This window comes from Nerophis lumbriciformis, linkage group LG25 (assembly GCF_033978685.3).
Source record: "Nerophis lumbriciformis linkage group LG25, RoL_Nlum_v2.1, whole genome shotgun sequence".
In the NCBI taxonomy this organism is placed as follows: Eukaryota; Metazoa; Chordata; class Actinopteri; order Syngnathiformes; family Syngnathidae; genus Nerophis; species Nerophis lumbriciformis.
The window spans coordinates 24,601,391-24,628,138 of record NC_084572.2 but is presented as its reverse complement, the minus strand read 5'-3'; the positions used below and the strand labels follow the sequence as shown (position 1 = coordinate 24,628,138).

The window sequence follows — 26,748 nt, the reverse complement described above, 5'->3', positions numbered from 1 at the left end:
ACCGCACTAAAAGAACACCTCCAGGCAACTACAACCCTAAACTAACACCCTCCCTTCCACATAATACCTCTTCTGATTGTAAATAATTAAATGTAGACACTTTTTCTTATACTTTCTGATCTCTCTCTCTGTGTCCACTACTTGCTGTACATATCCTACCAAGTCAGTCCTACACTGTTTCAATGTCCATTTCTCTGATGATGCAATTGTTGATGCTGATTGTTGATGACAGAAGTGTTGATACCCCCCTCCCCCCCACCCACCCCTCGTCCTCCATATTCCACACCCCGGATTGTAAATAATTCAATGTATATACCCTGATGATTATCTTGTGTGATGACTGTATTATGATGTTAGTATATATTTGATAGTATATATCTGTATCATGACCCCGACTTAAACAAGTTGAAAAACTTATTGGGGTGTTACCATTTAGTGGTCAATTGTACGGAATATGTACTGTACTGTGCAATCTACTAATAAAAGTTTCAATCAATCAATCAATCAATCAACAACATAGCTGTAAAGCTGGCTTCACCTAAGGAAGGCACACGTGACATACACAGAGCCTAACCAGGCAGATTTGAATTGTTGTTTTGGGCAGTAGACGGGATCTTTGATCCAAGACACAACTTACATTTAACTAAAATGTTATTTTCTTTGTGCTCGACAAAAGAAAAGAAGTGAGAATATCTCATACTTGCCAATTCTCCCAAATTTCTCCCGATTTTCAGCCGGACTTAAGGCACGCCCCCTCCAGGTCCGTGCGGACCTGAGTGAGGACAGCCCGTCGTCACGTCCGCTTGGCCAACCAAAAAGTAACCACAGAACACTATACCGTATAGGCGTATAGTGTTCTGTGGTTACTTTTTTGTTGGCCAACGATTTACGTTATATTGCGCACCCCCCCTCCCCTCCCCTTCCCTCCCCTCCCCGCACCCAGACACACACACACACACACACAGAGAGCGCAGAGGAAGAATCAGATGCATGTCATTGCTTCGCTGCCATAAAACACGATCAGATCCTCAGTTTCTAGCCAATACTACATAAAAAATAACGTAAAATAACGCAGTAACGCATCATGTAGTAACGGTAACTGAGTTACTGAATATAAAAAATAACGCGTTAGATTACTAGTTACCGCTGAAACTAACGGCGTTACAGTAACGCGTTACTTAGTAACGCGTTAGTCCCAACACTGGTAAGCAAATACGCTAAAGCGTCAATTCCGGTCCTTCAATAATTGCTATTTCATTAGAATCAAAATAAATATTCATATATTACATATAGCCTACTACTGACCTCTCTCTGACCTGCTCCATGTCGCCACGCCCTCACGTTCCCTAAGATCTTCTTCATCCATCCATCTCACTGTCCCTTTATTTAAACTGTCCACCATGGGTGCCCGAGCTTTCAGCCGCTCTGCCCCACATCTTTGGAACTCTTTACCACCAGACCTTTGTAACTTAGACTCAATATCCCTTTTCAAATCAAGACTCAAAACACACCTATTCCTGACTGCTTAGTCATTGTAATCATCTTATCTTCTCTATCTTTGTTGTTGTTGTTGTTTTTATCCAATTTGATTTTGTACGGTGTCCTTGAGTGCCCAGAAAGGCGCCTTATAAGTAACATGTATTATTATTATTATTATTATTAGTGATCCACCGAAAATGTGTCTGTTGACAACAGACTTTGCCCACCGAAACCGGATGTTGTGATGAAATATCCACTTCCGCTTGCGGGCTGCGTCTTTCCCCACGCACACGAATGACGTAACTCGCCCAAAGCTGACGAAGAAGTCACATTCAGGTTGCATTGCATTTAGGCCATGTCTACACTAACTCCTTACACAAATACTTATTTAGCCTAAGCACCGTGTCAGCCACACTAAACCATCGTTTAAGGTCCCCCTCCTTGGATAATTTTTTACACGGGTAAGTGCGTCGTGTATTTCTTGAACCTCCGGCTCTTAGCTTTGTATGGACTCATCAATCGTTTACAAAGTGAGTTCGGTGAGGAAGTGACGCCAGAAAGACCGCGCCCCACACAGGAAGTGACGTCAGAAAGAACGCTCCACAGCCAGCTTCATAATAAAGCGGTTTCGTAACTCGGAGCTAAACTCTGGAAATATGAAGGCGAGTCATCCAGACATGCCCGTGTTTCTCCTTCCGCCTGTACAGACCCTTGTGGAAATCACACATGAATACCTTAGGAGAAAGCGATTGCAGCTATTTGGGATACAACACTTCTCAGATGGCAAGAGAACTTTCGAATGATTCAACTTACCGATTAACGTTGTCCATTTGTCGAAGGAGAGACAACGAGAATGCGTGCTCCCATGGATGTGATTAAAAAAAGGTAGCACATGCTTTGTATTACCTGGCCGTTGAGGGAAGACTACGGAAAACAGCGATTGCTTTTAAACTAGCAAAACAGACTGGATCAGTTATTGTCCGCCATGTATGTTGCGGACTCAACGTCTAGGTCCAGAGTATATAAAGTCACCAAAAATGAATGGACAATGAAGGTGAAGGCAAAAGAGTGAGGAGTGTCATTGATTGATGTAAAATGTTCTTTATCACATTGTTTACTTCCACGTGTCCATTAAAGATTTGATTAATTTATGATGGCTCAGGTGTGATTCACTACAATAGGGCCCCACAGCACACTGGATTCCAGTTAATTGAAATACCACAACACTGGATATTGTTCAGATAAGTTCAATCTAATTTAAGAACTTGCACACAAAGCAACACTGGAGGTGACTATGACGTGTGCATTTTCCGCGCATGTGTAGTAAGTCGCGTTGCGCCGGCGGACGGAGGGGGTGAGCAGGTCTTAAATGACCATTGTGTGTGTGTGTATAAGGTTAGGTGGGATTTACCCAGGATAACCTTAGCCGTAGTGTAGAAGGGGCCTTAGGTCACCGTTTAAGACCCCCTACGTTCGCCGGCGCAACGCAACCTAATACGCATACGCACGTCATAGTCACATCCAGTGTTGATTTGTGTGCAAGTTCTTAAATGCAACTTATCTGAACAATATCCAGTGTTGTGGTATTTCAATTAATTGGAATTCAATGTGCTCTGGGACCCTATTGTAGTGAATCACACCTGAGCCATCATAAATTAATCAAATATTTATTAGACACGTAAACAATGTGATAAAGAACATTTTACATCAATCAAACTAGGGATCTAGATATCTGGTCAGGACACTCCTCACTCTTTTGCCTTCACCTTCATTGTCCATTTGTTTTTAGTGACTTTATATACTCTGGACCTAGACCTTGAGTCCATTACATACATGGCAGACAATAACTGATAGTCTGCTTTGCCAGTCCATTCGCTGTTTTCCGTAGTTAGTCTTCGCTTGACAGCCAGGTAATACAAAGCCCACGCTACCTTTTTTATCACATCCACGGGAGCTCGCATTCTCGTTGTCTCTCCTTCGACAAATGGACAAAGTTTTTCGGTAAGTAGAATCACAGCTGACCCGGATATTGGAAAGTTCTCTTGCCGTCTGAGAAGTGTTGTATCCCAAATAGCTGCAATCGCTTTCTCTTAAGGTATTCATGTGTGATTTCCACAAGCGTCTGAAGGAGAAACACGGGCATGTCTGGATGACTCGCCTTCATATTTCCAGTGGTGACCTCCGAGTTACGAAACCGCTTTATTATGAAGCTGGCTGTGGTGTGTTCTTTCTGACGTCACTTCCTGTGTGGGGCGCTGTCTTTCTGGCGTCACTTCCTCTCTGAACTCTGTTTGTAAACGATCAATGAGTCCATGCAAAGCTAAGCGCCAGAGATTCAAGAATTACACGGCGCACTTACCCGTGTAAAAATTTGTCCGAGAAGGGGGGTTTAGAGTGGCTGAAACGGGGCTTAGACTAAATAATTATTCGTTTAAGGGATTAAACGACTTAGTGTAGACATGGCCTGAGATTGAAGTCGCGTTTGAAAAGATCAAATTCGGACTACCTCCTGTTCAATGTTCCTTCTAATTTTTCATGTGTGTGAGCAAACACAAAAACTCCCTGAGCATTCAGTAGAGAACATGTGAGCAACATCACATGTGGCAATACCAGCAGCACACCTGTCTCAAACCAATCTTTTATTATAACACTCAAATGACAGGAGTCATTTTCATGAGCTTATTTTGTAATATTAGTGATTTGGCCCACTTGTAATGAAAATAAAAGAAATCTTGTTTTTCATAAGCTATGGATTAGTATTGTACAATATGTTTGGGTGGGGGTACTGCTTTGGAAATCATTTGTACCCCTTTCAGAGATCACATTTAGTTCCCCTTAAACATCCTCATGTTGCACAATGTGCATGCACAGTGTGCATTCCTGTAACTTTCTCTAGTAACAGCATTCCATGAATAATATCAATAAATTAACATTAAAAATAAATGACAGTAGAATAAGTACACATATGACTGAGGAGTCATAGTGTAACTTTGTGTGGTGTTTGAGTTGTCCGACTTTTTGTGTGGCCTTAAACGCACCAGTGGCTTAGCGCTATGCGTGTTGGTGACAGATGACAAGTTGGTTTTGGCCTGTTTTGTACGGCGGAAAATTAAAAATGTTTCGAGATAGAAGTTTTTTACTCATGTTTTTGGTGTGGTTATGGCCGAATATAAACAGTTTTGCTCAATAAAGTGATCGATATAATTCCTGTCCTCGAAGCATCTGGATAGACGTTACAATAATTGAACGGTGTTCAATTGAACGGTGTTGACGAACACCGTTAGAGCCGCTTGTTGTCACTGTCACTCAGAGTTGCATTGCAAAATTATACAGAATAAATGTGTTTATTTTGTTTAGAATTCAGATGGGATTTGATTTGGTGCGTGGCATATATTTGCTGTGCGCAGAGGACGCTTGAGCAGTGTGCAATTGCGCAGGCGCGCACCATAGAGGGAACGTTGCTCGTGATGTGGCCTGAATCTGATGAAGATCCGATTTCAGAATTAGAATCAGAAATACTTTATTGAAGCACTTTTAAGCGTTTCGACTGGCAAAAAAAATCTGATCTGTGTCACTTGAGGGCAAAAAAGTCAGATTTGGTGTGCAGTGTAATTGGGGCCATATAATAGCTGCTGGCCTAAAATGGCCCCGGAGCCGCACTTTGGACACCCTTATTTTAAAATGTACAAAAAAATAAATGAAAATAATAAGTTTTGTTTCTTTAAAGAATACAAGTGAAAGGAGAACTTTCTGGAAATGTTGTTGAATATCCCTATTCTAAAGAAACGGTACTGTTATGATCCGCTGCCCGGATCATGTGCTGTTTGGTTTTTGGACTCCCTCAGTTCTTGTTTTTGTGCACCCTTGAGTTTGTTTTCAGTTACTATGGGTGCTTATTGTTTCCACCTGTCTCTGATTGGTGTTCGGGACGCTCACCTGTTTCCCGAGCACTAATCAGAAGCACTATTTATTCCTGCCTTTGCCGGTCAGTCGGTCTGGCTTCCTAATTTGCGTTATGCAACAGTTGACGACAATATTTGATTCCTGTTTCCGTATATGAGCTTCCACGCTAAGCCCCCTTAGTTTTACCTCCAGTGCTATGAGCACGCCTTTATTTTTCCCTGTATGATTTATCCCAATAAATAATTTCCTACCTGCACGCTGTGTCCGGAGTCCGTCTGCATCTTGGGAGAACGACCCCCGCATCACCATGTCACAGGTACTCATTTTTTGATTGATTGAAACTTTTATTAGTAGATTGCACAGTGAAGTACATATTCTGTACAACTGACCACTAAATGGTAACACCCGAATAAGTTTTTCAACTTGTTTAAGTCGGGGTCCACTTAAATTGATTCATGATACAGATATATACTATTTACAGGTATGATACAGTATGTTGAATGATGCCACCGCACAAACAGCGGCGGCAATGAGAAAAAGGGAGGAGATAATTAGACTACGTCCACTTTTTGTGTGCGCTTCTCCTCCTCCAAAATCCAGTTTGGGCCATTTTAGCTTGCAGTGTAAATGTAGCATAAATGAGATATATTGCTTGGATTTTCATGACGTCACATCCGGCTCACATCCAGTTTATTAAATGGGAACTGCACTTTTACAATCATTATGAAAGACATGACAACAGATGTATTTTTTTATGCATTCTAACTTCTTAAAATGGGAGGTCCTTTATTCTGCCCCTAATACCTTATAAAAAAAATATCCAAAAAGCACCAACAATACTTAATTTACATTTTATGACCTGAATATTAACCAAGTATTAGTGATATTGTTATTATAAGCGCTAACGCAGACAAACTATTTATAGCGGCACTGTGATGACAAGCTTGTGTGCCAATGTTAACATAACGGACTGATCAGCTGCTTCCTCGTTTCCTTGCTCGTCAAACTTTGTTGTAGATCATAAATCATGCCTCTCACCTGGATAGTAGAAGGACTAGGACGTATTCCGACAAGTTGGTACACTTTGACTGTCAAATTAAACTCGGGAATGGCGAGAATGACACGAAAAAACGCTTGGTTTCACCCCCCGTTTTCTTCGCAAGGTTTATGAGACATTCTTCATCCAAATGGGAATATAACAAGATTCTATTAGTCGGCATCCTAATGACAGCAGACCTTGTACAGTAAGTGATATTTTATTATGTGTGTTGGCTCTCATAAAGTCTGCAGTGAGTAATAATTAGAGCAACGTTGCAATGCGTTTTTGAAATTAATGCGCCGCCTATGCTTGAAACTATCAAAATATGTAAATATTAAATGTTATTATAACATGGTACACTTTGACAGCCAATTTAGACCCAGGAATGGCGAGGACGACACGAAAAGAAGCTTGGTTTCACCCCCCGTTTCTTCGCGAGGATTATGAGACATTCTTCATCCAAATGGGAATATAACAAGATTCTATCACTTGGCATCCTAATGACAGCAGACCTTGTACAGTAAGTGATGTTTTATTATGTTTCTTGGCTCTAATGAAGTCTGCCGTGAGTAATAATCAGTGATTGAGTTGAACATTTTTTTTTAAACGTGATCCGTTTTTTAAATGTATTTGTCGTGTGCGCTTAAAATGAGAAAAAAATATAAATATTAAATGTTATTATAAATGTGCCTGTTACTACATGACATATATACTTACATCATGTATATAAAACATTAATGGAGGTGTTTGGATGTTTTTCAAGGGCAGCTCCCCTTTGCTCCATTGTAAGCGGACTTTTGATAAAGAATAAAAGTGAAAGGAGAACTTTCTGGAAATTTAGTTGAATATACCTATTCTAAAGGAACGGTACTCTTACTCGAGTACATACAGTCGTGGTTTACATACACTTGTAAAGAACATAATGTCATGGCTGTCTTGAGTTTCCAATCATTTCTACAACTCTTATTTTTTTTTGTGATAGAGTGATTTTAGAGCACATACTTGTTGGTCACAAAAACATTCATGAAGTTTGATTCTTTTATGAATTTATTATGGGTCTACTGAAAATGTGACCAAATCAGTCACTCACAGCAATGTTAATATTTGATTACATGTCCCTTGGCAAGTTTCACTGCAATAAGGCACTTTTGGTAGCCATCCACAAGCTTCTGCTTGAATTTTTGACCACTCCTCTTGACAAAATTGGTGCAGTTCAGCTAAATTTGTTGGTTTTCTGACATGGACTTGTTTCTTCAGCATTGTCCACACGTTTAAGTCAGGACTTTGGGAAAGCATTATAAAACCCTAATTCTAGCCTGATTTAGCCATTCCTTTACCACTTTTGACATGTGTTTGGGGGTAATAGTCCTGTTGGAACACCCAACTGCGCCCAAAACCCAACCTCCGGGCTGATGATTTTAGGTTGTCCTGAAGAATTTGGAGGTAATCCTCCTTTTTCATTGTCCCATTTAGTCTCTGTAAAGCACCAGTTCTATTGGCAGCAAAACAGGCCCAGAGCATAATACTACCACCACCATGCTTGACGGTAGGTCTGGTGTTCCTGGGAATAAAGGCCTCACCTTTTCTCCTCCAAATACATAGCTGGGTATTGTGGCCAAACACCTCCATTTTTGTTTTATCTGACCACAGAACTTTCCTCCAGAAGATCTTATCTTCGTCCATGTGATGTCAGATGAAACAAAAATGGCTACCAAAAGCGCCTTATTGCAGTGAAACTTGCCAAGGGACATGTAAGCAAATATTAACATTGCTGTATGTATACTTTTGACCCAGCAGATTTGGTCACATTTTCAGTAGACCCATAATAAATTCATAAAAGAACCAAACTTCATGAATGTTTTTTTGTGACCAACAAGTATGTGCACCAATCACTATCACAAAAAAAAATAAGAGTTGTAGAAATTATTGGAAACTCAAGACAGCCATGACATTATGTTCTTTTGACCAGTGGTCCCCAACCACCGGTCCAGGGACCGATACCGGTCTGTGACACATTTTCTACCGGGCCGCACAGAAACATTAATTAATTAGCAAGGGTTCTTAATCTGTTTGACCTCAGGACCCAACTTTTCCACTACAGAGGGACCACTCCAATATTAACACTGAATTGGGGATCTTGCACTTGATTTTGATAATATTCAATAAAATAAATGATATAAAAGCATGTGTTAATCACAAAGATTATTATTAATTTAACAAACAAACCTTAGGCTTAGGTCAGGCTGATTAGGAAAATAAGTACTAACCACATAAACAATACATTTACATACAATGCATATTATGTTGTGCTAAAACAAATAAACTGAATTAATATAAAATATTTTTCTTAACTAAACTGTCAATAAAATTAAAGCGCAAATGGAAATACAGCTTCACAACTTTAGTCATAATTTTTGCGCTTAAGAAATTAGCACCAGACTTCTTCAGTGAGTTTCATATTGTCATTACTGCCACAAGTGGTAAAAAATTGTAAAAGCGGAAAAATGGAGCTATCCATCCATCCATTTTTCTACCGCTTGTCCCTTTCTGGGTCACGGGGGGTGCTGGAGCCTATCTCAGCTGCATTCGGGCGGAAGGCGGGGTACACCCTGGACAAGTCGCCACCTCATCACAGGGCGGAAAAATGGACCACAGCTGAAAAAAAACAGATATATTACATTGTAGGGGGCGCTATAGTTAAGAAGGTTAAGAAACACTGGTATATAGTAGGGCTGCGAATCTTTGGGTGTCCCAGGATTCGATTCAATATCGATTCTTGGGGTTACGATTCGATTCTAAATCGATTTTTTTCAATTAAACGCGATTCTCGATTAAAAAACGTTATTTTCCCGATTCAAAACGATTCTCTATTCATTCAATACATAGGATTTCAGCAGGATCTACCCCAGTCTGCTGACATGCAAGCAGAGTAGTAGATTTTTGTAAAAAGCTTTTATAATTGTAAAGGACAATGTTTTATCAACTGATTGCAATAATGTAAATTTGTTTTAACTATTAAATGAACAAAAATATGACTTATTTTATCTTTGTGAAAATATTGGACACAGTGTGTTGTCAAGCTTATGAGATGTGATGCAAGTGTAAGCCACTGTGACACTATTGTTCTTTCTTTTTTTTTTTTTTTTAAATGTCTAATGATAATGTCAATGAGGGATTTTTAATCACTGCTATGTTGAAACTGTAACTAATATTGATACTGTTGTTGATAATTAGGGACCGCAATGTCCCTTTGGGACAGAGGACCCTATTGTATTTCGTGTGTTTTATTATTATTATTCCGCCGCCTCTTTGAGCTGTAATTTGACCCCTTTAACATGCTTCAAAACTCACCATATTTGACACACACATCAGGACTGGCAAAAATTGTGATCTAATAAAAAACCAAACCCCAAAACTCAAAATTGCGCTCTAGCGCCCCCTAGGAAAAAACACAGACAAAACTGCTTGTAACTTCCGGTATGAATGTCATAGAGACATGAAACAAAAACCTCTATGTAGGTCTGACTTAGACCTAGATTTCATACATTGACATCCTTCAGCAAAAACCAACAGGAAGTTGGGAATTCCCCCTTCAAAACAAAATGTTAGTAAAAGTGCCTCTTTGAGCTGTAATTTGACCCCCTTGACATGCTTCAAAACTCACCAAACTGGACACACACATCAGGACTGGCAAAAATTGCGATCTAATAAAAAACCCAACCCCAAAACTCAAAATTGCGCTCTAGCGCCCCCTAGGAAGAAAACAGACACAACTGCTCCTAGGAAGAAAACTAAGACAAAACTGCCTGTAACTTCCAGTAGGAATGTCTTAGAGACATGAAACAAAAACCTCTATGTAGGTCTCACTAAGACCTATATTTCATAAATTGACAACCCCCAGCAAAAACGAACAGGAAGTTTGCAATTCCCCCTTCAAAACAAAAGTTTTGTAAAAACCAGTCACCATTTTTCAAACTATCTCCTCTGAGCGCAATTGTCGTGTCGGTTTCAAACTAGCACAGGAGAGATTGAACCCTTCTGATTAAAAGTTGACCAAAGAGTTTTAATTACTGCTCCGGTTTGGATTATATGTGCCGTCAAAGTCGGTCCCGTCCATCGCTGCTTGCAGCTTTAATATTCATTTTGTTTCACTACTTTTGGTTTGTTCTGTGTCGTGTCTCCTCTCAATTGCTCTGTTTATGGACCCCGACTTAAACAAGTTGAAAAACTTATTCGGGTGTTACCATTTAGTGATCAATTGTACGGAATATGTACTTCACTGTGCAACCTACTAATAAAAGTCTCAATCAATCAATATTGCAGTTCTGAGTGTTGCTGGGTCGGGTTTGGTTTTGCAATTGCATTGTTATGGTATTGCTGTGTATTATTTTGTTGGATTGAATAATTAAAATTAAAAATTATAAAAAAAGGGAAAAAAATCAATAAATACAAAAAATTCAAATCGATTTTTCTAAAATGAGAATCGATTCTGAGTCGCACAACGTGAGAATCGCGATTCGAATTCGAATCCATTTTTTCCCCACACCCCTAGTATATAGTGTATGCCAGTGGTTCTCAAATGGGGGAACGCGTACCCCTGGGGGTACTTGAAGGTATGCCAAGGGGTAAGTGAGATTTTTTCAAAATATTCTAAAAATAGCAACAATTCAAAAATACTTTATAAATATATTTATTGAATAATACTTCAACAAAATATGAATGTAAGTTCATAAACTCAGTGAAGCACAAGCTCAGGTTTCTCACTAAAATGTCTGTCAAAAAGAACTGTGAAAAGAAATGCAACAATGCAATATTCAGTGTTGACAGCTAGATTTTTTTGTGGACATGTTCCATAAATATTGATGTTAAAGATTTCTTTTTTTGTGGAGAAATGTTTAGAATTAAGTTCATGAATCCAGATGGATCTCTATTACAATCCCCAAAGAGGGCACTTTAAGTTGATGATTACTTCTATGTGTAGAAATCTTTATTTATAATTGAATCACCTGTTTATTTTTTCAGTTTTTAGTTATTTTTATATCTTTTTTTTCTCCAAATAGTTCAAGAAAGACCACTACAAATGAGCAATATTTTTGCACTGTTATACAGTTTAATAAATCAGAAACTGATGACATAGTGCTGTATTTTACTTTTTTTTCAACCAAAAATGCTTTGCTCTGATTAGGGGGTACTTGAATTAAAAAAAATGTTCACAGGGGGTACATCACTGAAAAAAGGTTGAGAACCACTGGTGTATGCCATCAACGTGCCGGGGATCCTCTCTTCGCAAAGAAACACGCCCAGGGCTCCCACTACTTTAGCGTTATGGTGAGTGGATTGTTCATGCTCATTTTTTTTTCTGTTTTTATCTGCCACACGTGGAAAGCCGGTTTGTGAAAATAATGCATACATTAAACCGGTCCCCGTTGAAAAAAAAAAAAGGTTATGTACCCCTGCTTTTGACCACGACTGTATATTGGCTACTCTCTACCCACGATATGACACAGTATGTTGAATGATGCCACCGCACAAAAAGCGGCGGCAACGAGAAAAAGGGAGGGGATAATCAGACTACGTCCACTTTTTGTGTGCGCTTCTCCTCCTCCCTCATTCCGTGGAGCTGCCATCACTGCCCACGCACACGACCCTGCAGCTTCGGTCACTGTTGTGTGTCTTCTGGCCTTGGTGGGAGGACGACGTGTGGATCGAGTAGGTGTGGGGAAACCAGTGTACGTGCGGAACGTGCCTATAGTCAAGACCGCTTTCCATCATTCGTGGATTTAAGGACGCGTCCACGCGTTTTTTTTTGTGTGCGTGTGTGTGTGTCTTTTTTTTTTTTTTTAAAGGACCGTGAAGTAAACAGAAGAGCAGCTAGCTTGGTGAGTGGACGCGCCTTCTCTCCCATCCACTTAACATTGGATTCACTACTAGCTAGCTAACGTCACTTGGCAACGAGCAGTGATGCTACAGTAGCCACATTTTGGGGGAAATAAACACCCGACATGTGCTCAACGCATTCGTTTAAATGGCGTCAGTGAATATTTTCCTCGTGGTAATGTGTGGACGTAAACGTATAGGTGGGCTTTTTTTTTTTTTTTTTTTTAACCACGCCGGGGATTTTTAAGCTAGCTCGCCAGCTATACGCTCGCGTCCTTTTTGGAGAGCTTACATCAGGACTACGTGACACTTTGCTCCTAATTAAAGATGCCAAGCTTACCTTGACGTACGCCACAATGTTGGCAATGTTCCTGTCTGTTGTGGTCAAATGACACGTTGAAAAAACACAACAGTGTATTTGTGTGCTAAACAAAAAAAAAGTGTGTATTGCCATTCTGCTAAAGTGACCACACTGTTATTTTCTCGACTACCTCGCATTTTCATACTTGCCAACCCTCCCGAATTTTCCGGGAGACTCCCGAAATTCAGCGCCTCACCCGAAAACCTCCCGGAACAAATATTCTCTCGAAAATTTCGGAGCTGGAGGCCACGCCCCCTCCAGCTCCATGCGGACCTGAGTGAGGACAGCCTTTTTTCAAGACGGGAGAACAGGGTGACAAGAACTAAATCATCCAGACTAGGGATAAATGGTATTATGTTTATCTTACCTAAAAATAAATATATTTATTAATTTAAAAAATAAATAAATGTTTACTATATTTTGCTAAATACATCAAAATGAATTGTATTTTTATTTGTAATTTTTTCTGACTCCTTATTACATACAGCCATAGAATTATACACTAAAATAAACATATTTGAAATAATTAATTTTAAATTATGATAATAATTCATTTAAAATGACCACATTTAATTATTAATATAATTGCTTGTTTATCAACAACTTTAGCATTTTATTCATTACATTTTGAAGCTCTCAGAAGCCAAGTTATGTTGTATTCCTTAAGATTTATTTATGCAAGTTTGAAGTATCAATTATCTAAACACAGTTTTGTTTGCATATTTTCAGGATATATATGTATGTGTGTGTGTGTGATACTTGACTTGGTGAATTCTACCTGTCAATATACTCCTCCCCTCTTAACCACGCTCCGCCACGCCCCCCACCTCTCGAAATCGGAGGTCTAAAGGTTGGCAAGTATGATTTATATAGACCAGTGATTTTCAACCACTGTGCCGAGGCACACTACTGTGTGCTGTGAGATATTGTCTGGTGTGTCGTGGAAAACTATGCAATTTCACCTAATTGGTCCAAAAAATATTTTTTGCAAATCAATAATCATAATGTGCCCTTGTCTCGTGCCTGTGCTGTGTAGAGCTTTGCAGGGTAATCTTGTAATACTCCATATCAGCATACTTGCCAACCTTGAGACCTCCGAATTCGGGAGATGGGGGGGGGGGGGGGGGGGGGGGGGGGGTGGTATATTATAGCGTCCCGGAAGAGTTAGTGCTGCAAGTAGTGATGGGTTGATGAGGCGTCATGAAGCGTTTCGACACGTTGCAAAGCTGTATTGATACTGTGTCACTAAATACTGACATCTGCTGGACATTAAAAATCCCTACAGGCAACCTATGGACCGACTCAACTGACACTGATTTTATGACCTAGTATATACAATAATATAAACCAAGTCATTGTATTTCATTTAGGATTATTTCATATCTTCATTTAAATAAAAAATATATGTTTATCTTTTTTAGATACAGTCAATAAATAATGTGAACATGTATCACAACATGGAAATCTAAGAGAACATGTTGTGAATGAGGATGCTTGTGGACTGGGATTTTTTATTTATTTATTTTTACACATTTTTATTTAAAAAAAAAAACAGTTTTTCCAACATATTACATTTTAGACGATTTATCTTCTTAATTATTATTTCTCCGGCTGTAGAAAAGACCCGCTCACAGGGCACAGAGGAGGCGTCAGTGCGACAAAGTTTGCGTATCGGTCACGTGACCGAAACAGCTCATGATAGGTCACGTGACTTTCTAAAAGCGGTACGTGCACCGACACAGGGTTTTGCTCTATGAGCTCAACGCATGGGCCGATGCATCGGTGTTGCTGGACCCATCATTAGCTGCAAGGGGTTCTGGGTATTTGTTCTGTTGTGTTTATGTTGTGTTACGGTGCGGATGTTCTCCCGAAATGTGTTTGTCATTCTTGTTTGGTGTGGGTTCACAGTGTGGCGCATATTTGTAACAGTGTTAAAGTTGTTTATACGGCCACCCTCAGTGTGACCTGTATGGCTGTTGATCAAGTATGAATTGCATTCACTTCTGTGTGTTTAAAAGCCGCATACCGTATTTCCTTGAATTGCCGCCGGGTATATAGTATGTGCATGCCTCGATTTACCGCAGGGTCAAACTCGTTTCGCAAAATAAATGGATGGATGGATGGAAAATAATTAACGCGTGCGTAGAATTACCGCCGGGTAAGTCACGTACCTACTACGTTTTTAGCGTTACCCGGCAGTTCGTGGTATTGCAAATATCCGTTCAGCGTATTTTTTGCACTGGTATACAGTACTAAACGAGTGACACGTTACCTCGTATGGACTTTTATTCCTGTAATAGATAAACGTATTTGTACTAAATGAACAAAGTTTAGGGGGCAACGACTAAGACTTTCAGTGACATATTTCATAAAGGCTGTGACATATAGTTATTGTGTGTATACTGGCATTTATACACCGGCACATTAGCGCAGACGACCTGCTGCCAAAACCAATCGCATGTAAACTTATCTTTAGAAATGCTAATGTACGCACGCTACTTACAAAACAATAAAATTGTTTTAATGTTGGTGACATAGTTTAACATAAATATATGCATAGATCTACATCACATATGTCCCGAGTCCTGTGTGCAACCTCCAGCATAATATATCACAATTGATTATACCGGTATTCATTGTACCGCTGTGTTATAACGCAGGCATTTGGGAGCCATTCAACAATTACGTATGCAAAGGGGGTGGGGTTGGGGGTCAAAATCCTGGGGGGGAAATGCGCCCAATTAAGTACCATCATTTGTATAGTAAATTTTGCGTACGGGGGTTGGGGTCAAAATCCTGGAGAAAAATGCGTACGTAATTGTTGAATGACCCCTTGTAAAAATAGTGTCACTTTATAATTGCCTTTTCAGACCCAAACAAAAAGAACTCCTGGGATGATTCATTCATTTCAGAATGTGCTTGTTCTATTTTTCAACAAAGAAAACAATCTGAAATTGTCTTTATTTTTAAGTTAATGTGCCATGATTTTGCCAGACCGGCGCACTTGGGAGTAGATTTTTAAATTTTATCGCGGCATTAAGCGATGTCATGATTATCCTTACATCACACTCAAATTTATAAGCGCATGCCTAAATTTACCGCATGCCTTTGGTAAGCGCCGGAGTGAGAAGAGGTTTTAAATTAATTACCGCCGGTGCGCTAATTCAAGGAAATACGGTATGTTTTGTGACTGGGCCGGCACGCTGTTTGTATGGAGGAAAAGCGGACGTGACGACAGGTTGTAGAGGACGCTAAAGGCAGTGCCTTTAAGGCACGCCCCCAATATTGTTGTCCGGGTGGAAATTGGGAGAAATTCAGGAGAATGGTTACCCCGGGAGGTTTTCGGGAGGGGCACTGAAATTCGGGAGTCCCCCGGTAAAATCGGGAGTGTTGGCAAGTATGCATATCAGTAGGTGGCAGCAGGTAGTTCATTGCTTTGTAGAAGTCGGAACGCGTCGAGGATGGTTTGTCGTGATCCCAATATGCAGATAAAAAGGTATGTAACGCTTCAACCAAAAAATTAACAAAATGCACTAAAGCATAGGGATGGCTATGTAAAACAAAAGTAAAACTGAACTGGCTACAAAGTCAACAAAAACAGAATGCTGGACGACAGCAAAAACTTACAGCGTGTGGAGCAAAGACGGCGTCCACAAAGCACATCCGTACATGACATGACAATCAACAATGTCCCCGCAAAGAAGGATAGTGTACGCACAACTTAAATAGTCTTGATTGCGAAAGCAAAGGAGGTCCGGGCAATAGGACTCAAAGGAAGGCGTGAAGCTGCTACAGGAGAACACCAACAAAACAGGAAGGGTCACCAAAATAACAGCGCAAGACAGGAACTAAAAGCACTACACACAGGAAACGACAACCTCAAAATAAAGCACAGCAACCTGGTGGAGTTTCATTTTTTAACCTTTTCTGCTAGTGGTGTGCCTCCGTATTTTTTTATGAAAAAAATGTGCCTTGGCTCAAAAAAGGTTGAAAACACTGATATAGAGCAGGGGTGTCAAACGTACGGCCCGAAGGCCGGATCAGGCCTGCGAAGAGGTTTTATCCGGCCCGCGGGATGAGTTTGCTAAGTATTAAAATTAACCTGGAATTTTTGAATGACAGAAACTGCTGTTCTAAATGTGTCCACTGGATGTCACAAAAGCAATTATTTGTATCTTTGTAGATTATGTTAAAGGGGAACATTATCACCAGAACTATGTAAGCGTCAATATATACATTGATGTTGCAGAAAAAAGGCCATATATTTTTTTCAACCGATTTCCGAACTCTAAATGGGTGAATTTTGGCGAATTAAACGCCTTTCTATTATTCGCTCTCGGAGCGATCGGGAAACAATCCACCATTTTCTCAAACACATTACAAACACAGAGTCAAATCAGCTCTGTTATTTTCCGTTTTTTCGACTGTTTTCCGTACTTTGGAGACATCATGCCTTGTCGGTGTGTTGTCGGAGGGTGTAACAACACAACAGGGACGGATTCAAGTTGCACCAGTGGCCCAAAGATGCGAAAGTGGCAAGAAATTGGACGTTTGTTCTGCACACTTTACCGACGAAAGCTATGCTACGACAGAGATGGCAAGAATGTGTGGATATCCTGCGACACTCAAAGCAGATGCATTTCCAACGATAAAGTCAAAGAAATCTGCCGCCAGACCCCCATTGAATCTGCCGGAGTGTGTGAGCAATTCAGGGACAAAGGACCTCGGTAGCACGGCAAGCAATGGCGGCAGTTTCTTCCCGCAGACGAGCGAGCTAAACCCCCTGGATGTCTTGGCTCACACCGTCCCTTATGCCACCGAAGATGATCAAGAGAAGAATATCGACCCTAGCTTCCCTGGCCTGCTGACATCAACTCCAAAACTGGACAGATCAGCTTTCAGGAAAAGAGAGCGGATGAGGGTATGTCTACAGAATATATTAATTGATGAAAATTGGGCTGTCTGCACTCTCAAAGTGCATGTGGTTGCCAAATGTATTTTATATGCTGTAAACCTAGTTCATAGTTGTTAGTTTCCTTTAATGCCAAACAAACACATACCAATCGTTGGTTAGAAGGCGATCGCCAAATTCGTCCTCGCTTTCTCCCGTGTCGCTGGCTGTTGTGTCGTTTTCGTCGGTTTCGCTTGCATACGGTTCAAACTGATATGGCTCAATAGCTTCAGTTTCTTCTTCAATTTCGTTTTCGCTACCTGCCTCCACACTACAACCATCCGTTTCAATACATTCGTAATCTGTTGAATCGCTTAAGCTGCTGAAATCCGAGTCTGAATCCGAGCTAATGTCGCTATAGCTTGCTGTTCTATGCGCCATGTTTGTTTGTGTTGGCATCACTATGTGACGTCACAGGAAAATGGACGGGTGTATATAACGATGGTTAAAATCAGGCACTTTGAAGCTTTTTTTAGGGATATTGCGTGATGGGTAAAATTTTGAAAATTTTTTCTAAAAATATAATAAGCCACTGGGAACTGATTTTTAATGGTTTTAACCTTTCTGAAATTGTGATAATGTTCCCCTTTAAGTTATTGTGCCATGATTTTGCCAAACCGGCCCACTAGAGAGTAGATTTTTCTCCATGTGGCCCCGATCTAAAATGAGTTTGACAACCCTGATATAGAGTTTCTTCCTATTGTTGTTGTAGTTTGCCCTAATAAGAGCTGTTTCTAATATTTTAGATAACTACAACATCAGTCAGTGTGGTCCAGTGCAGTTGCACTGCATACAACTACACAATGATGTATTCTGGGGGTATTCACACGAGGCCAATTGAACCCGTGCTTGGGACCACTTCACAGCCAAAGTATGGCATGTTTGGCGAGTGTGAGCAAGCGTGACACATTTCCCCTCCTGGGCCAGTGGCCATGCATGCATGCCATGAAGCCGAGCCAAGGGAATGTTTTTTGACCAAACACTGAAAATAATCCAACCCATGCGATATCTACGTTTGTGGGCTCAGCGAAGACGAGAGGTGGGTAGAGTAGCCAACAATTGTTCTCAAATAGGAGCAGCGTTACTTGAGAACAGTTCTTCTCAATTAATGTGGAAGGTTTTATTATAATTTTTATACTAAATAATATATTGCAAAAATCGCTCTGAATTGAGAATCGAGTCTGAATCAAATCGTCACCTTGAGAATCAGAATCAAATCGTGAATTTTTTTAAGGTTCACATCCATTCAACTTACCGTAACACGTTTTCTCCAGTTGGAAGTGTAATTCTTGTAGGCTTTAATGTAGAGATGATATTATCGGTCGATAAATGCTTTAAAATGTAATATCGGAAATTAGCGGTATCGTTTTTTGTTTTTTTTATCGGTATCGTTTAAAAAAAAAAAAAAAAATGTTTTATTTTCTTTTTTAATTAAACCAACATAAAAAACACAAGATACACTTACAATTAGTGCACCAACCCAAAAAACCTCCCTCCCCCATTTACACTCATTCACACTCATTCACACAAAAGGGTTGTTTCTTTCTGTTATTAATATTCTGGTTCCTACATTATATATCAATACAGTCTGCAAGGGATACAGTCCGTAAGCACACATGATTGTGCGTGCTGCTGGTCCACTCATAGTACTAACCTTTAAAAGTTAATTTTACTAATTTTCATTAATTACTAGTTTCTATGTAACTGTTTTTATATTGTTTTACTTTTTTTTTTTTATCCAAGAAAATGTTTTTAGTTTATTTCTTATTTTATTATTATTATTTTTTTAAAGGACCTTATCTTCACCATACCTGGTTGTCCAAATTAGGCATAATAATGTGTTCATTCCACAACTGTATATATCGGTATCGGTAATTAAGAGTTGGACAATATCGGATATCGGCAAAAAGCCATTATCGGACATCCCTACTGAAATGTGAACATTTCTTCGGACACAGATGACAACACATCAGACAAATGTTATTTTTCGTAGTTTTTATGTACCGTAAGCGTTGATTGTCGGGCTGCTTGTCGCACGCCCTTATGTCACTTTTTACAGTGTGGGTCCGCCGAGTGCAGTCATGTGACTACCAGGTTCTGTTGGATTGGTTGTGACAGTGCACGCTGGAAGAAGTCTATCTGACGAGCCAAAACAACGTATTTACAAGCAGTAATCAATGGAATATAAATAAATATAACGATGGTATACATAAATGTAAAAATCTTTTTTTTTTTTATGTAACCGTAAAAGTGTTTTCTTCACGAAAATACTCCAGTAAATGTAAAAAGTATGTTGCATTAAAACTACTTTAACAAGTACAATTCATCCAAGAAGTCTCTTAAGTAAATATAATGTTGCTACCTGTCTTTAAAATAGACGTGTCATTTAATTAATGTAATTGCTCTTCTTGCAAGTTATCAATCACAGCCTCTGCCGTGCACAGAGTAAATAATGACAACAACTCAAAATAAGACAAGGAAATAGGATAAGGAAATAATCCACAAAGTCAGAGAAATTGCAGGACTACAAGGTAGAAGTTATGGGAGGAACAGGTGGAAGCGTGGATGTTCAGTGTGAGCGCAAGCCTGCGGGGCCAGAAGAGGGAGGGGGAAAGCTCAGCCAAGTACAAATGGCCTAGTGTGCGTACACAAAAGACTGCGATCTATTTGTGGCTGAGGGTTGTTTAAGGGTCATGGGCGGAATTGAAGTCATCATCTAATTTGCACTATTGGCCATGCATGTAATACTCGCTGAAGTGCCTGCCAAATAGGCATCACTGAAACCCCCCCCCCCCTGCTAAGTCTTCTTATTCTCTGGCAGACCATTGGCATATGAGATGTGTTTGAAGCAGTTACTAGTCTATACTGCTAAAACAATATTGTCACTTCCTTTAGTTTAAAACACATCTCTGTGGAACAGCAGCTACTGCTATAGCTTGTAAACCTTGTGAGGCATGTGGACGGAGGTAGACCAGACACAATATTACGTAACCGTACACAGGCCTCGTGAGCATTTTACAGCTGCCGTTTTGCGTAACATCACATCACATCAAGACATGAATCCAACAATATCAACTTACTATTACATAATTGGGTGTGTTGCACTCTATGTTCCTAAATTTAGGAACTTAAAGTTCCTGGAACCTTTAGTTTCCTGTAGACTTGTGTGGTTTGTGTTACCACCGCAATTCATACAAGTTTATGCAAATCGGTATGATGACGTAGGGAGGAGAGGTGTAGTTTACTTGTAAATATACATATATTTGTAAATAAACAAACTATAAGGTCATATTTCCTTTACTAAAGTGTAAGTAAATAAAATACAAACAATAAGATACAGAACACTACAATTGTAAAAACTAAAATAAAAAAGTGTACTAAATTTTACATAAAAAGTCAGGCTTTTGTCCAGAATCCAGTGTCAGAATGTCGCTCTCTCAGTAAATGATTAATTCATGAGAGTCCATTTCAGCTGTAAATAACAATGCACAAATAATAAATCCATCCATCCATCCATGTTCTACCGCTTGTCCCTTCCGGGGTCACGGGGGGTGCTGGAGCCTATCTCAAATAATAAATGTCAGTGTTTATAGACTTAGAGACTCAGACTTAGACTTCCTTTATTGTCATTCAAATTGGAACTTTATAGTGCAGATAAGAACAAAATGTTGTTGCATTAGCTCGTGGTAGTGCAGGATAAAAGAGCAATAAGGTGCAGGGTGTTTGCAATTACAAAAGAAGGAACAGATATAAATAGATTACTGTGCACATAAATATATTGCACTTTTGCATATGCATCCACGTTTATGGATGTATGTTATATTGTCTTTATAGTCCAGCTGTCATGTCTGTGTGATCATGTTTTGTTTTAGTCATGTTCGGTTTTGTTTTTGGACTTTTTGTGCACTTTTGTTTTGTTTTGTCACCATAGCAACCAATTAGTTTTCACCTGACACGTCACGCACCTGTTTTCGTTAATCATGTAGGTAGTATTTAAGTTCATTGTTTTCAGTTCGTCATCCTGGTGACATCCCGGATTCATACCCCTGTCACACTTTTACCTCTGCACACTTCATAGTCCATGCCAAGTAAGTTTTTTGTTTATTAATGCCACAGTTAGTGTTTTTGTTTAATTGTTCACAGTTTTTTGCCCACGTGCAAGTCTTTTTGTTTCGTTAGTCAAGTTTGTACATCCGCCTTGAGCGCGCTTTTTGTTCCTTTGAGTGTTATAAATAAATATGTATTCACCTTCACGCCATGACCAGTCCAGCTTTACTTGCATCTCGGGAAAACAAACACACCATAGTCCTCGTCTTGACACCAGCGAGTTAATCCGTTTTTGGGGGGGAATTGAGGGGATTATTATGATGCGTTCAAGAGTCTTATGGCGTGAGGGAAGAAGCTGTTACAGAGCCTGGAGGTTCTGCTACGAAAGCTGCGGAACCTCTTTCTAGAGTCCAGCAGTGAAAACAGTCTTTGGTGGGGGTGGGAGGAGTCTCTACGGATTTTCTGAGCCCTGGTCAGGCAGCGGCTTTTTGCGATCTCCCGCACAGGAGGAAGAGGAGTCCTGATATTTTCCGCCGTCCTCACCACTCTCTGCAGAGACTTCCAGTCTGAGACACTGCAGGCTCCAGTCCAGACAGAGATGCAGTTGGTCAGTAGACTCTCTATAGTGCCTCTGTAGAATGTGGTGAGAATGGGGAGAGGGAGCTGTGCTCTTTTCATCCGACGCAAATCTCATTTTATCTCACGGCGACAAGACAAACACATTTAGAGTTCGCCTGTTAGCATTAGCATTCGGTCACTCTGGTTGAGACCAATAACTATCTACCCAAATGGCGTGTCGCTGACTATTTTTACTGGATGTAAGAAAGTAAATAGTGACTATTTGATGTAATTTACCTGAGTTACACTCGTTTACTGCCTCGTCTATTTCACATTCATCTGGGAAAACGAGATGTCAGAGTCCTAGTGAGCAGCCCCCCTTTTGCCGATTGGAAGTCTGGCTGAATACTTTATATTCCTCTGTAAATACATTGAAAAGAGTCTGCCCACTTCTCGTAACTTTGCGTATCGAAATGAAGCTTATAAAAATTAATAAACGGCAAATTAGTTCAAACGCTACGGTTGAGGGCAGCACGGTAGAAGAGGGGTTAGTGCGTCTGCCTCACAATACAAAGGTCCTGAGTAGTCGTGAGTTCAATCCCGGCCTCGGGATCTTTCTGTGTGGAGTTTGCATGTTCTCTCCGTGACTACGTGGGTTCTCTCCGGGTACTCCAGCTTCCTCCCACCTCCAAAAGACATGCACCTGGGGATAGGTTGATTGGCAACACTAAATTGGCCCTAGTGTGTGAATGTGAGTGTGAATGTTGTCTATCTGTGTTGGCCCTGTCATGAGGTGGCGACTTGTCCAGGGTGTACCCCGCCTTCCGCCCGATTGTAGCTGAGATAGGCTCCAGCGCCCCCCGCGACCCCGAAGGGAATAAGCGGTAGAAAATGGATGGGATGGATGGGCTACGGTTGAGTAAAAACTTAAAAGCACTATGAGGTAGTTCCACTAATCCGCGTTCTTCAGCACACAGATGTTCATGCAACTGAAAGGTTTTCTGTCGTTTTATATTCGTCTTTGTTGTCAAGTATGAGGTAATAAACAAGAAATAAAGAAGTTATCCCGCATACACGTATGGCGCTGAAACGTTTTAGGAACGCCCTAACTATGTTTACCAATCAGCGTTTGACAGCACAGTCCGCCCATCTAAAGTTCCTGCAGGAACTTTTCAAAGTACCACTAAATAAGTTCCTGTGGAACTTTATTTCCGTGGGTAGTTTTTGGTGGAAAGGCAGGGGAGTATTTCATTTATCAGGGCAAATGCTAAAGTTCCTCCGGTGAAAAGGTCCTACGCTCTTTCAATAAGAATAATGAAACAGTGATGTGTACACCATCCCTTACCTTGTCTTGAATATCACAATATCATTAATTAATCTATTTCTATCTTTTCTGCACCATTTTCAATGCTTTCTCTTACGCCAAACAAGGTAGTTTTTGCAAGGGATCATGTAGGTGCAACATAGTGTCTCAGTAAGGTGCTGCTGTTCCTTGGACCACGCTTTGTTTCTAACAGACCACTGCAAATGTTTGCCCCGGTATGTAGAAGGCTCCTGTAAAGTGCCAGCAACTCACCAATGTTAGGAGTCACTGTTAAATTTTATAAGACACTTTGACACCACTGGGTGAAATCTTGGAAGCATATTTGTCCATCATTGCTTGGCAATTACAGTAACTAGATTTAGAGGCTGCTTGAGAGTTCATCAAAACAATAATTGCAGACCACAGGGCTCTTGGAGCATTGGTGCTTGTACGCTTTGCAATGTATACTTTCACCACACCCCTATTGTGTCCACTGGAGTCCCCTTATGAACATAAGTCAGACAGAAATGACGGGTTTTTAAGTCTAGCTGGAAATGCAGTCTGTTTTTTGTTGTTTTGATTAGGGATGTATCGCTATAAATATGTTATATCACGGTTATAATGACCAATATTATCACGGTTATCATTTTCGCGGGATTGTTGAATATGCTCAAAAAGTACTTATCCTCACACTGAAATCTTTTAACCCAGTTATTTTTTTTTAACCTAAAATAAATAGACACACAATATACTTTCTTGGCAGAGGAAACATTAAATAGTGTGCTGATATCATAAGAGCCATATTATTTTTGTGTGTTTGTATATGTTTATCTTCTTTCATTTTAATTTGCAGATGTTTTAGAATGTTTTTTTTTTTTGCGTGATCACTTCGTTTCACTTCCGAGCTATGTGACGTCACGCAAGTTTACGTTCTGTTGAAGACACCTGTGTCTGTTTCAACTTGACTGTCGACTATAGCTCCATCACTTTTTGCTCAGACCGCACAGCCTTTTTGTTCAATCTGAAAAATGTATCTTAGGTGTTATAGACTGTATTGTGTACTGTATATACAAGTTTAGATTAAAGGGGAACATTATCACAATTTCAGAAGGGTTAAAACGATTAAAAATCAGTTCCCAGTGGCTTATTTTATTTTTCAAAGTTTTTTTCAAAATTTTACCCATCACGCAATATCCTTAAAAAAAGCTTCAAAGTGCCTGATTTTAACCATCGTTATATACACCCGTCCATTTTCCTGTGACGTCACATAGTGATGCCAACACAAACAAACATGGCAAACATCAGCGGCTTAAGCGATTCAACAGATTACGCATGTATTGAAACGGGTGGTTGTAGTGTGGAGGCAGGTAGCGAAAACGAAATTGAAGAAGAAACTGAAGCTATTGAGCCATATCGGTTTGAACCGTATGCAAGCGAAACCGACGAAAACGACACGACAGCCAGCGACACGGGAGAAAGCGAGGACGAATTTGGCGATCGCCTTCTAACCAACGATTGGTATGTGTTTGTTTGGCATTAAAGGAAACTAACAACTATGAACTAGGTTTACAGCATATGAAATACATTTGGCAACAACATGCACTTTGAGAGTGCAGACAGCCCAATTTTCATCAATTAATATATTCTGTAGACATACCCTCATCCGCGTTCTTTTCCTGAAAGCTGATCTGTCCAGTTTTGGAGTTGATGTCAACAGGCCAGGGAAGCTAGGGTCGATATTCTTCTCTTGATCATCTTCGGTGGCATAAGGGACGGTGTGGGCCAAGACATCCAGGGGGTTTAGCTCGCTTGTCTGCGGGAACAAACTGCCGCCATTGCTTGCCGTGCTAGCGAGGTCCTCTGTCCCTGAATTGCTCACACGCTCCGGCAGATTCAATGGGGGTCTGGCGGCAGATTTCTTTGACTTTATCGTTGGAAATGCATCTGCTTTGAGTGTCGCAGGATATCCACACATTCTTGCCATCTCTGTCGTAGCATAGCTTTCGTCGGTAAAGTGTGCGGAACAAACGTCCAATTTCTTGCCACTTTCGCATCTTTGGGCCACTGGTGCAACTTGAATCCGTCCCTGTTCGTGTTGTTACACCCTCCGACAACACACCGACGAGGCATGATGTCTCCAAGGTACGGAAAACAGTCGAAAAAACGGAAAATAACAGAGCTGATTTGACTCAGTGTTTGAGAAAATGGCGGATTGCTTCCCGATGTGACGTCACAATCGGTTAAAAAAATATATGGTCTTTTTTCTGCAACATCAAGGTATATATTGACGCTTACATAGGTCTGGTGATAATGTTCTCCTTTAAGGTATGATGTTTTTTAATAAGGAGAGATGTTAATGTCTCTTGTTTTCATGTGAGCGTTCATATTTTTATCAAAGCGTGGTTATCAATCACAGTTTTTCGATAATTTGATACGATAATACTAACCGTCGGGACTTTTACCGCTGTTATTTGTATTACCGTTTATTGTTACTTCCTTATTAGGGATGTAACAATGTGAACATTTCATATCACGGTTAATGTGACTGAAATGATCACGGTGTTGTTGAATTTGTTCAAAAAGTACGAATACACACAGTGAAATATTTAAACCAAGTTTCGAAAAATAAAAAAACACACAAACCTCAGCTTTAGTTTAAAACCCGAGATTTTAAATCAAAACCTAGCAATACACCCTGTTTTGCCATAAAATCAACATATGCTGTACATAAACTACCGTATTTTTCGGAGTATAAGTCGCATCGGAGTATAAGTCGCACCTGGCGAAAATGCATAATAAAGAAGGAAAAAAACATATATAAATCGCACTGGAGCCCGGCCAAACTATGAAAAAAAACTGTGACTTATAGTCCGAAAAATACGGTAATGATAAGGAACACAGAAGACGTATGTCTACTACAATTGTGTACCTGCTTGATGATCAATATTAATATTTTAATTAGACTATCAAAATGTTAGTTCAGAACTAACTGTGATTACAATCCGCACACTGTTATCACTAATACTTTGAACAAGCCACGTTGAATACTTGTGTGAAATGGTGACTTCTACAAAAATGTAGGAAAAAAAAACCTTGCTCTGGCTGGGAGTTCTCCGAGACAGCTGTGTGTGTCAGTTCCTCTTGTTTGTGTCAGCTTGTATTACCATCAGAGACCACGCAGAAAGGGTGGGCTACACTTATGAGGGGCCGGCGGGTTGAGCAAAAGACCA

General features: G+C 40.1%; 1 protein-coding gene across 5 annotated transcripts in view; it reads left to right on the top strand.

Annotated features, from left to right (window-relative positions):
* The first annotated feature begins 5,491 nt into the window (after positions 1 to 5,491).
* Positions 5,492 to 26,748, top strand: part of rnf24 (ring finger protein 24) — a 63,708-nt gene continuing 42,451 nt past the window's right edge. The window contains exons 1-2 of one of the 5 annotated variants that reach the window (XM_061984020.1): positions 5,492 to 5,698; positions 6,790 to 6,941. In XM_061984020.1, coding sequence (XP_061840004.1) covers positions 6,865 to 6,941 — 77 coding nt within the window. In that variant the 5' untranslated portion in view covers positions 5,492 to 5,698; positions 6,790 to 6,864. Of the gene's footprint in view, positions 5,699 to 6,734; positions 6,942 to 11,680; positions 11,750 to 11,940; positions 12,301 to 26,748 lie in introns of those variants that run through there. The other 4 variants (XM_061984024.1, XM_061984021.1, XM_061984023.1 and 1 more) reach the window with 4 other exon arrangements.